This window comes from Thamnophis sirtalis, unplaced genomic scaffold, assembly GCF_051295495.1.
Source record: "Thamnophis sirtalis isolate CommonGarterSnake01/CBP01778 unplaced genomic scaffold, rThaSir2_p1.2 scaffold_1, whole genome shotgun sequence".
In the NCBI taxonomy this organism is placed as follows: Eukaryota; Metazoa; Chordata; class Lepidosauria; order Squamata; family Natricidae; genus Thamnophis; species Thamnophis sirtalis.
Window position 1 is genome coordinate 97,294,911 of NW_028261381.1, and position 12,776 is coordinate 97,307,686.

Here is a 12,776-nt window from a genome sequence, read left to right on the forward strand (position 1 = left end):
ATAAACCTTTGAAAACATCACTTGTGGGGTCATTGAGGCTCTCTGAACTTAGTTGTTTTCTTGCAGACACTTCATTACATCATCAGTGCTGAACTTCACCTTTCAACGTTGAAGTACCAATATTCTCTTCTGTCGGTAGTTTGTTATTTTTTTAAGCTCAACACAAAGCAGATCACTTAGAACAATATTATTTTGCTTTCCCCTCCCCCATTTGCATCTTTTGCACACTTACACTATTTTAGCATCCCCACCAAGAAGTGCAGTTCCTCTGAAACATATGCCACCAAGAAACTTCCCCAGGTGGTATGCTAAATCTGCAGCAAATTCCTACCCCCCGCTTCTTGTCCGACCACCGCTCCTTACCGTTGGCGTTCTTCCCACAGATGAGATGCTCGTAAGGCTGCAGGACGCCCCAAAGCTCCGCGTCGTTGTTGATCACCGCCTCGAGGACCTCGGAGGAGACCTCACTTCCTGCCCCGTCTCCGTCTGGGTTTTGGCTGGCCAGGACCCGGCCCTTGATCTCCTCCACCAGGTTCTCCATGCAAGAAGCCAGAGCGATGGCCGCGTACTCGTGGATCCGAACCGAGATCCGAGTGTCTACCATCCACCTGAAGAAGCGCCCGACGGAGAAGGTGAGGCCACAGCGGGCCGATTTGCCTTTCCTCAAGCCGTCCCCGGCGCTCATGCTGTACAGCGAAAGAGCCTTGACGGTGGCCAGGACGCAACTTTCCGCCAGGGACCAGCTCTGGATCAGCTTGATGGCACTCTGGATCTCGAAGCGGGTGCACTTGGCGTGCATCACGCTCAGGCGTTGCGCCTCCCGGGAGATCCGGATCAGCGGCCTCCGGAGGAGCATCGACAGCCTCCTCGCGGCTTCTGGGCTGAAGCCTCCCCCCTGGGTCGCCTCCTTCCCCTTCCGCAGGATCTTCTCCACGTCTTCTTCGCTCCAAGGGAATTCCTCCAGGTCGGGCAGCTTGGCGCATTTGGCGAAGATATCGGCGACTTCGGGATCCTCCGGCAAGACAGTGTTGACGGTGTCCCAGCTGTTGTTGCGGCTGTTCATGGAGCCCGAATAGTACCACCAGTTGCCCCGGGGTTGAGACGAGGCCAAGGCTTGGCTGTTGGACTTGCAGGACGAGAGGCTGAGGGACCTGCAGGAGTCCCCTGCCCCATACCCGGAGTCCAAGGTTAGATCTTCCAGGGTCTTCAAAGGCGAGCTGTATAGCCCAGCCATAGGGGAAAACTTGCCTCCTCCGAGGCACCTCCGCCGCCGCTGCCGAGTCCCGCGCGGCTCGCAAAGGCGACCGAGAATGCTCGCAGGGCTTAGGCTCCGGGATGCGAGTCCCGCGGTGCCTTCAGGTTTTCACGCGTGCCAGCTGTCTCCATTCCACGGGCCGAGTGAGATCATTTCTTCTCCGCCTTGGAAGGAGACGGGATGGAAAATCTTGGGCCAACGGCAAAAGATGCGGAGGATCCGGCTGAGCTCTGAGGAGGCAATGCCTACCTACCGCCTAATTGGAGCGGGGAAGAGTTCTCAAGCGGCGGCGGGAGGCGAACAAGCCTTTTCCCACAGCAACGATCCAGAATCAACTCTGGACTCATCCAGAAGGGGAGAGAGAGGAAAGGAAACCCAAAGCGACCCAGAACGGCTGCTGCCTGCCGGTGTTTCTTCCCCCGCTCCGCGCCCCCCGAGAGACACTTTACAGAAGCTTTGCGCGAACTTCTCTCTTCGCTGCTCTCCTCTGGCTCACCGATCCGGAGACGACATGCAAATGACCCGACGGGATGCCCGCCAATCAGAGCTCCGGGAGAGCCCGGGGGGCGGGGCCATCCGCTGAAATGCGAGCTGAAGGCAACCTCCAAAACGTACGTATCCTTCAGGGCGGGCTGAATGGGCGGAACCAGGAAAGGGGGCGGGGCGGGCTTGAAAAACAAGTCAGAAGTCGCGAGAGGGAGGGGCAAGCTTGGCGAGCGGAGGTGACAGAAGACAGGAGCCATTGCGAGGGATTTTGGAGGAAACAAAGCCGCGTGGGCACCATGAGCCGATCCAGAGAAGAAAAGGTAACCACGCCGAAGGAGGCTTGAGATTTCCTAGGTGTGATCTCTGGCCTTTTGCAGGCGCACGTCTAACTTTCCCGCCAGCTTCCCAGGACTTGCTTCCCAGGAAGGGGCTGCAGATGGCATCTACTGGCTTGTGCAAACTTTTAATGGGGATTTAATAAGCAGCAACCCCCTCCCCCCCAAAGGGGTACCTCTGTGTGTTTTATAAGGGTCCAACAAATCTTATATTGTGTTTTTGGAATATCTCCCATTATAAAGTCTATACTGCTTAAGATGCACATTTTGAATGGAAATTAATGCATTTTTCAAAACGATTTCACAACACCTGTCTGTCTGCCTCTTCTGAGAATATTCTCACATAATGAAGGTGAAAACTGGTTGAGAGCTTTGCTATTCCTTTCCCCCATGTGTAAATGAGATTGGTAAGAAAATAAAACAAAAATGATACCTGCCTGTCAATATAGATTTTATAATTGCATTACAGAGGATCCTACAAATGTTTAAGCCTTCAACAATCTTGTAATACCCTCATAGTTTGGAAAGAGTACATTATAAAGGAACAAAGAAAGGAAAGGAGTTTTTACAAATGTTACAATATCTTATGTTATTGGCCATAAAATAAGGCATCAGAATTTATGGTCTGCCAGATATTGTCCAACTATTTTTCCCAGAAGCTTGGACATGGTGTTCTTGCAATTTTGTTCCAAAGTGACACCAGGCAAAGTACTTTCAAGTAAGGTTTTTCTTATGGAATCATCATTTTCTGTTCACATATTTTAATGACGGGCCTAGACATTTATTATTAACTTTATTTGGCACTCATTTCATTTCAAAATGACTCTGATGATGTGATAAATAGGAAAACATGATTATTATTTATTTTCCAAACAACAAAAGATCTGGCAATGAGAGAGACCGAAGAGAGCAATAGTTCAGTTTTCCAGATACAGATGGGAAAATGTAGCATTAAGTCAGTTATCCCAGTCTGTTTCGTATTGTGTGTTGATTGTAGAGCTAGTTTTGTACATTTTCTTGCCTTCCAAGTCTCCTCTGGATGTAGAAAGACCCAATACACATAATAGTGCTTATGGACTCCGTTAGACTCCTCTGCAGACATTCTTTTGACTTTTAATTTGGAAAAAGGAATTAATTACAGTGTAATAACAGTACTCTGAAATTATGCCAATTTAAATTAAGGCAGATAATTTATAGATTGTCCTCTTTTCTTTTTGAAGAAACAACATTGAGAAGAAATAAATAATCTCACATAGAGGATTTGAGGAGGCTAAGGAAGTTACATTTAACAAAATTCTGCAAAGGTTTCTTATCTGGTTGTGAAACTGCAAAAATAAGAAGATAGGTTAGAAACTGTCTTTGAAAAAGTTATGTTAGTGGGAAACTTTTATAGTCTTTTGTGAAGCTGACCAGCAGAAACCAAGATTTCCAGTCCTAGCAAATAAAGCTGCAGTTGGTTTAACTTGTGATATATATATATATATATATATATATATATATATATATATATATATATATATATATATATATATATATATATATATATATATATATATATATATATATATATATATATATAATGTGTGTATGTGTATGTGTATGTGTATATGTATATGTATATGTATATGATGTATATGTATATGTATATGTATATGTATATGTATATGTATGTATGTGTGTATATATATATATAGTCTGTCTAGACACACCTATATAATGGTTTACCCAAAAAACGGGGAATTAACTACTGTACAGGTTCATACATGCTAAATTATGGCTTATTTTTAAACAAGATTCAATATGCAAAACTGCAGGCCAAAATGAAACTACCCAATGAATTCAGCCTACACGGAGTCCCTGAGTTTTAATTTTTTTTTTTAAAAAAAGTGGCTTTTTACCATGGACTGGTCATTTAAAATTTCATTTCCCACTTGTAATAGAATAATAAGAGTTAGCAGTAAAGCCCTACTTAGGAACACTTTGTTATTTTATGAGATTTAAATAATTATTTTGAGGCTTAACAGGATTGTATTGAATTTACAATCTACAGTGCTAAAAACAAACTTCATTCAAAATGATTTTGTCTCCCATCAGATTGCATCAACTTTTACAAGTGAAGGCTTGCAGGTTAAAGTCTTCTTCAAGTTGAAATCATTAAGTGGGTGTGTCTAGGCATATGCAGGCTTATTTAAGTATATCTGCAGCACTAGTCAAACTGCAGGCTTATTTAGTTACTACAGAGGCTTGTCTGTCTTTTTTAGCAGATGAGGATTGCCTTTACTTTTTCCACATAGGTGTTTCAATTTCTACTCTTACTCCCATTACTGGGACTTTTGGTATTCTCCCAGATCTTTTTATTGCTTAAATTCAGAGTTCAGCCAAAATTGGCTGGGTGCTGCAGGAGATGGTGAATTCTAGTCCCACATTAGGTGCAAAGTCAGCTGTGGGACCTAGGGCCATTTGCTGAACTAGTCTGGGCAGCTACTAGAAGTCAACAAGGTCTTGATGATGACCCCTCCCCTCCCTTTAAGTCTGTTTAGTTAAGATAGCACGCTGAAATCTGACAAAAGGCCTTTGTATGGGAATAAGTACATTTTTGACCTTGAATGGTGAACTAGATATGAAATAAAAATATCTGGTTTCTTTGATTCTTTCTGTATGTAGGCTATTTAAAAAGAAAGCACTGGACCTCTCTGTAGGTACTTTTTCTTTTCAACTTGCTGCAATCATTATTTATGTAACAGTACCACCTTGTGGTAAGACTGGAATCTTTGAACCACTGGATAGATATTCAGATCTTGTAAATAAGCAGTACCACTGATGACAATGCAACAAACTATACTTTAAAAACTTGGCTTTGCGGGATCTGTGAACTCAACATTGCATATATTTTTTTAATCTATTGTACAGGTGGTCCTCAACTTAATGACTGGTTGTTTAATGGCAGATTGCAATCATGATGTCCACATCCATAAAGTACTTTGCTGCCTTCCCTGGGTGACATGAATGCATTTTGAATGCTTGGCAACTTGTTCACATTTACGACCAGTTGCTGTTAAGTGCCCTGCAGCTATGTGATTGTGATTTGCAATCTTCTCTGCCAGCTTTCGCAGAAAGTCAATTGGTGTGTGTGTGTTTCCAGAGAAAGTTGCAAACAGAGGGGACAGAAGGTTGGCACCCTAAAGAAATGGATCTCAAATCTGTCAAAAACAGTTACGAATCCAGCAGAGATTTTTATAACATAGGCTTTACAGGTGTTTTTCTCTTCAGAGGAGAAAACACTAGCCAACACCATTGTTCTTACAATAGTTTGGAAAAAGCCTTCCAAACCATTGCAACAATGGAGCCTGAGTTCAGAATGGAGCCAGGTGATGGAATGATAAGTGAATCCAGGCAATGGCAGAACAGGAAAAAGGTTTGTGCACTAGTGCAGGGGTCACCAATCTTTTGGACCTCAGGGACCACTAAATTCATAATTTTAAACCCCATGGACCACTAATATATTTTTTAAGTAGATAAATACCCTGTTTCCCTGAAAATAAGACCTCCCCAGATAATAAGCCTAATCGGGCTTTTGAGTGCATGTGCTAAAATAATCCCTCCCCCGAAAATATTGCAACACAGCAACAGCCATGAGGTGACCACGCTTACCACCTCATGAACCTCAAAAATAATAAGACCTCCCTGAAAATAAGGCCAAGCACTTATTTCGGAGGTCAAAAGAAAATAAGACCCTTATGGGGAAACACCATAGTATTTAGTGCAATATAAAAATGCAAGTAATTTTTCTGCGGACCACGAAAAGTTTCTTGTGGACTACAAGTGGTTGTACAAGGTGGTCACATGGATACCTTGCTTAACGTCCATAATAATTTATGACAAAAATTTTGGGCTCAATTCTGGTTGCAAATCAAGAACTACTGTATACACATTTACATAAGTCTCATGTCTTAATATTTGGTTAAGAAACAAGCTATATTGTAATAAAACTAATTAAAAGAAATACAGTAGACAAGACAAAGTTGCTAGCCTAAGAGCCTCTGCAGATTTTAGGAAATTTGACCCAGAGGCATATAATTTGTACTTCAACTTTTCAGCTACTACCATATGTAGAACTGAATTGGTCTTTTAAAAAAATAAGTCTGGATTTTGAGAATATTCCTAAAACTAATTTATTTATTTACTTCAATGCATGCAGCACATTCCTGGATGTTTGGTAGTAATTTTATAAATTATAACTGGATAGAAGTGGTTTATAAATATCTATACTCCAAGAAGATTAGAGATTTGGTTTCTCAAAATCAATCTATCAGTGAAATGGTCAAGTCTTGTTCAGATAAAGAAGTCTTTTACCCATGTTTGAAGATGCTAAAGAATCTTCAGTGTATAAAGAAAAAGTAGCCTTCCCTTAATGACTGCCCTGTTTAGTAACTGTTTAAAGATAAGAGATTGCTGGAAAGATAACTTTATGCCTGGTCCTTGTACTTACAATTGTTGTAGCATCCCCTTGGTCACATTACTGAGATTTGGGCAGTTCAGACCAAATAGTTGCAGCATCCCTTGGTCATGTTATTGCAATTTACTTGATTTTTAGCCAGCTTCTGACAATCAAGGTCAATGGAGAAATCAACAGTAAAATCATAAGCTGTAGTCAGGTGTTGTCTTGTTTAATGGCTGTGGATGATTGCCTTAATGACCATGATGCAAGTGAAATTGTAAATCTGTTGTGGACATGTGATCTCTTGCTTAATAACTGTGTTGCTAAGCAACAGAGTTGCTCAATCGTGGTCATTGAACAAGGAATACCTATACTAGTTGGTTTATGCGGGCTGCTATAAGTGGTCTGCAAAAATCTCTAGAAAAAATGCAGAAAATATCCCATTTACTGCCTTCTAGCAGTTGTCCAGATTTGTGGAACTCAAGTAGTATAGCTCTAGTTTGGTTAAGAAATTTTTTGAAAAAGTTTTATTCCTGGATTGTTCTCAGCTTTTAATCTAACTACTGAGAACTTCATGTAAAATCTTCTACAAATACTTTCACATTTAGAGATGAGAATTTTGTAAGAAAGGATGCTTTCTGGGGTGAGACTTGCTAATATGGATGGTAAGCTACCACTTTCTTCCTCAGAAAAACATTTTATCATTAACGTTGTATGCTTCCCAACTACTCAAAACAGATTTACAGAGTTACAGATGGAAAACCATTCCGCAAGCAGTTTCTCCTTCCAATAGGCACCATTTAATGCAATTCTTGCATGTATAAAAAGGCAAGCTAATGTAAAATCTTATGTTGCCCATCTATTATTTAAAGTTCTACCATGATATCAACAAGTGCTAGAAGATCTAATCTATTTTCTGGTCATTTCTCATTTGCTTGTTTAAAAAGAGATACAGAGTAATGGAATGCATCAGTTCAGGACTGTGACGACAATGCCTTAATCCTGTTGCTTTGTCATTTTCTTTCTGACTGTCACTAGAAGACTCAAAATAAGATTCCAAATATAAATGCTGTCAATCAATAGGGAAATTCCATCACAGTAGCTTCTTCACTAGAGGAAAAATATGGCGGCAGGGCTTTGCTGATAACAAACAGGCTATCTTCAGTAATCAAAACAGAAAATAATTACCCTGAGCAATTAAAATATTATAGTGAGTGCTGGAGGATGATTATTCCTGTCTACTGCCATTTTGATTGAAAATAAAGGTGGCACTCGGTGAGGTAGAAGAAATGGTTTGAAGGAATATAGGGCAGAATGAACTGAAGCTTGCCTTTGTTTTTTTTCCTGATCCATAGAGTGGTGCCTGGGGTCACCTGGCTGAGCTTATCCTGCTGTCCATATTTGCTTCCAAAGCTGCCCCATTTGAAGAATTTAAGAGCACAATGATAGATGTCATAGTGCACATCTATTAGAAGTGAGATTCCCCCAAGCTTCTAACATTCCATGGTGTCTCTGCTTTTCCTGTTACAATGGTTTGTTAAATATACCAAGATCAGAGGCTGATGCAGCATGGTGCAGCCTTTCACGTTGCTAGAGACACTTTTCTCAGTCATGGACCATTCTGGGCTCTGTCTTGGAGTTCCTGTATAGGATGGCTATGGTGGCCAATTTCAGAGAGCACTTGTGCTCGCATTGGCTATCAAGCAAGTGGGACACCCAGCCATGGAAAATCCCAGCTTCTGGTGGGTGGGGAGGAGAAAGGGGAAAGAGAGAGGAAAGTTGGGTTAAAGAGAGCCAGTTTGGTTAGGCAGTGATGGCTAACCTTTATCAGATCACGTGCCAAAAGCGGGGGAAGCGCAGGGGGTTGGGGGCACAGGTGTGCCCACAACCATAATGCTACACACGTGACCCCCGCACACATGCAATTGTGACCCCCCTGCATGTATGTGCACGGGACCCCTGCCCTCTCCTCCCACTTTTGGCCTGTGATTGACCAATTTTTTTACCCTCCCCAGGCTCCAGAGGCTTTCTAGGAGCCTGGGAAGGGTGAAAACAGCTTCCATAGTGTCTCTGCTTTGTGGAGTAATAAGGGCTGTAAAGATGCCAGATACAGAGCAATAAGAGACTTCAGTAACTAGTTGAGTTATTGAATAACCAAAGGGAGAAACATAGACAGCAGGGGGTACCATATTCCGGCTTAGATCAGGGCTCTGCATAGGAACCACAATTTTGGAGTTGGGGGACTTAGGCAGCAACCCACCTTAGAGTGTTTGAGGAACTGCCACAAATTCCATAGGCAGATTTTGATAATACCAGACACTGGGCTGAGATGCGGAAGGACAGATTGTATATCATTGGATTTCTGAGCTTGGTTGTTTTCTTGCAGACATTTTGTTATCTATCAGTGCACGGGAAGATGAGGTTTGCGGCTTGTTTATATATCTGGCATTCATACAGATTTTTTTTTTTTGTTGGAAAACCTATGTGCATTCTAATTGACCTAGACATTCAGAGGACAATGCTACTATCATAGAAGATGGAAGTATTATAAAGGTGATGGACTGTGAATGTCTGTTTGGGTCATTGGGTCAACAGGACAATCTGGGAATCTTGCATGTGTAGTGTCCACCTTGCTGTATAGCAAATCTTGACCTCACCTTGTGAAATTTATCTTGGGGTGGGTAGTGCTGGCTTTAAGTGCTGAGGGATTGCAATCCTCATGCCTTAAAAATAGCTATAGGAGAATTTAGTGGTTTATGACTTTACAATATCCTTTGGCCTGATGCATGCAGAGATCTACTTCAGATCTAATTTTCAGTTCCAAACATTGATAAGTGGTCTAGAATTGGGAACCAAAAATCTTGCCATGCCACATTCTTTCTCTGAAACTCCTTGCTACCAAAGGGCTGTGCAGGACAGAAGGATCCATTAAGATATATGCTGCTTCTAGAGGTGGGAGTGTTCCTTGATTAACTGAAAACCTGAGGAACTCCTGGAGATGAAGTAACAAAGGCGATTCCTAAAAGCCACTGAAAAATATTAGAAGGATTAGACAGGGGTAACCCTCATGTTGATGCTTGTATCATGGCAATAAGTGCATCAAAACAGGCTTATTGTGGCATGATGTGTCTACTGTTAGAGTAACACACCTCCTATTGAGATGTGGGAAACAGGAAGATTTTACCAAGGGACAGGTTGAGATCTTGGGACAAAATTTTGCAAATAAAATAGCTCAAATTTGCTCTGACTCTACATGTATTGGCTCAGAGAAGGTGAGTGGGCTGGCATCTTGTGATGTTTGCTACAATTAATTCCTTCCAACTTATGGACTTCAGGGAAGTGAATAGAGTAATATATGTGAGAGGTTTGGCCCCTGGAATCCAAGCATCAACTGGGAAGTCAAAAAAATATATAAGGGCTGGATTTTGGGGATTATTGATGCCAGTCTGTGTAAGGCAGGTATGCCTAGTGCTTTGAAGAGGTGGTGGTGTCCCCCATCCTGAAGAGATTCTCCCTGAAACCGGTAATTATTGATAACTATGAGCCACGGTGGTGCAGTGGTTAGAGTGCAGTACTGCAAGCTACTTCTGCTGGCTGCCTGCATTTTGGCAGTTCAAATCTCACCAGATCAAGGTTGACTCAGCCTTCCATCCTTCCAAGGTGGGTAAAATGAGGACCCAAATTGTTTGGGAGCAATATGCTGACTCTGTAAACCGCTTAGAGAGGGTGGTAAAGCACTGTAAAGCGGTATATAAGTAAGTGCTGTTGTGCCCAACTTTAAACCACCTCTTCTTAGGAAGAATGTCATTCAGCTGAATTCTGTTGTAGAGGAAGTTCATTTTTTAGATCATATTCAATTGGTTTGAAATCTGGGCATAAGATGCAAACTATCTTGACTGTCCTAGTAGGTGACCTGAATCAAAATGCAAATAAGTGGAGTAAAGCCTCGACATTATTAGCATCTTTGCTCATCAGTCTTGGAATCCTTCCTGTGAGTCTGGAAGTCAAAGATTCTTCATTTCACTTGATAATAGTGGGAGAGAAGAGGATGGGGAGGCAATTTATGAATTGTGGGAGGCTGACTTTGAAGGTGTCCCTTTGAAGATGTAATAGTTATTTACATCATTGCATTAGTGATGGGAGAGAGCTTCCAGTGATATATAACAGTGGTATTATGAAACTGCATGGAAAATGCCATGGGCTTCAGACTGTAACTATAAAGGCCTTTATGACCAGACATCCAAGCTTCTGCAGGATTGCCTGCTTCAGGCAAAAACTGACTTGTCCAAGCTCTGTGAATTCAAGACAAAATTATTACTAACAGCAGGTGAGTCCATTTCAAATGATTATTCCAACTTAACACAGTCATTACAACCAGACCTTACGTCAGTTTCTCCCTAAAACATAGAAATCAGGTTTTCTGTTCATAAAATTGCTTTGACTCAGATTGCCTCAGAGCTAAGAAAGCTTTGATAACACTTTTCAACAACTGATAAGAAGCCCGTTTTGCTGTATGCTACTAATGTTTTATTACCACAGAAAAGGCAATGCAAACAGTTACTCCATAAGAAGAAAAGGGAAGCAATCCAGACTCTCTGGCAACACTTGAGAGCTGCAGCTCAGGCTGGACCTCCTCACAATTTTGGCACCTTATAATATTACAGCTAACAAGTCACCTTACTAGCTCATCATTTATCATTCCAGACCATGTTTGGGGTTGAGGTATGCTTTCATTCTTTATATGGACAAAGGGAGCCTTGCTCCTATCAATTCAAATTAAAAGCTGATATGCTTCCATTGTGGCTCCCAGCATCATGCACAGAAATCAAACACCTGATTAACCAACTCAAGCAAAGAAAAGCACAAGGGAATGATTCCTAAAATTATTTGCAGTAACCCAGAAATCCCAATCTCACCCTCTGTTCTCACCAATGCTGTCATATGATGCTGTGCTTTACAAACGTATTGCTTAGTGATGCAAATTCTGGTCCTAATTGCCTTAGTAATTTTAGAACTTCTGTATAAAGTACAGATAAACCTACTCAGCACTATAGTCAGCTCTTATTGAATTTAAAAATGCATTTGACTCAATATCTAAACTATGAAACAAACTCAGTAAATCCACAATACGTAAACAGTTATTACTGCCAATATATAAATTGTAGGAAAACCTCTGTAAAGATTTGGTTTACTTCATAATACACAAAGTCATCTCACAAAATTCTCATAATTCCCTTTTTGAAGAGTTGAAAAGGGCTGCATTCTGTCTCCATCACTATTCAATATATATAAAGCATAAATTTCCTGGTGGCCTGTCATAACACTCTTGATTTTTTTTTCAAGGCTACACATAGGCATTTTCCAATTCTACACTCTCTGAATGATACAATCCTTCTGTTCAAGACTCCAATTACTGTATTTTTCAGAGTATAAGACACACCAAGGTTTTGAAGAGGCAATTTTTTAAAAAAGTAGGTAGGTAGATAGAGTGATAGAGAGGGAGAGAAAGAGAGAGAAATACAGTAGGTACCATGTTTCCTCCCAAAAATATGACCTGTCCTGAAACTAAGGCCTTGTCATGGTGGGACAGAGAGTCAGCCAGCCCACAACCATAAGGCATAGTCCCAGAATGGCTTCCAATAGCAGCTCTCCAGAGTTTGAAAGCCGGTTATGCTCGGAGCTCGATGGTGGCAGTGTGGCGGTGCCCTGGCCCTGCAGGGAGAGCTGGGCCAGGGCATGGTGAGGCTGGGAGGCACGTGAGCTGGGATGGAACAGGCTCTTGCGCAACCTCCCTTTCCAGCCGGGCAGAGCACCATGTGGCTTAGTTCCTTTGGGATATTACTGGGTCGATGAGTGGTGTTTTGCCCACCTGGAAAGTGGGGTTGCTGGGTGGCTACTCATGAAAGCAACCACCCATCCACCCCAAACCAATAAGCCCCCCCCCCCGATAATAAGGCGCGAGCAACATTTTTTGGGGGGGGAGAAAATAAGACCCTGTCTTATTTTTGGGGAAACACGGTAGGTAGGGAGAGAGAGTAGTTAGGTAGGTAGATAAAGGAAGATATATATCTTCTAATCCCAGTAAGGGTATGGCTAGCTGATGAGAGCTAAATTGCTTGAACTAGATCTATACTAGTCTCCCTTTATTTATTTATCAGCACAAATACAACATGTGTGTGTGTGTGTGTGTGTGTGTGTATACACATACACAAATACACACAGAGTAGGTAGGCTGGTAGGTAGATGGAGAGAGAGAGAGAAA

The 12,776-nt window shown here is 41.9% G+C and overlaps 2 protein-coding genes across 2 annotated transcripts in view; one reads left to right on the forward strand and one right to left on the reverse strand.

Moving 5' to 3' along the window:
• Positions 1-1,783, reverse strand: part of ABTB2 (ankyrin repeat and BTB domain containing 2) — a 141,989-nt gene extending 140,206 nt beyond the window's left edge. Inside the window, exon 1 of the mRNA XM_087719645.1 lies at positions 364-1,783. Coding sequence (XP_087575771.1) covers positions 364-1,234 — 871 coding nt within the window. The 5' untranslated portion in view covers positions 1,235-1,783. The remainder of the gene's footprint in view (positions 1-363) is intronic.
• Positions 1,784-1,930: 147 nt separating this feature from the next.
• Positions 1,931-12,776, forward strand: part of LOC106543222 (catalase) — a 46,225-nt gene continuing 35,379 nt past the window's right edge. Inside the window, exon 1 of the mRNA XM_087719631.1 lies at positions 1,931-2,061. Within this exon, the coding sequence (XP_087575757.1) occupies positions 2,038-2,061 (24 nt within the window). The 5' untranslated portion in view covers positions 1,931-2,037. The remainder of the gene's footprint in view (positions 2,062-12,776) is intronic.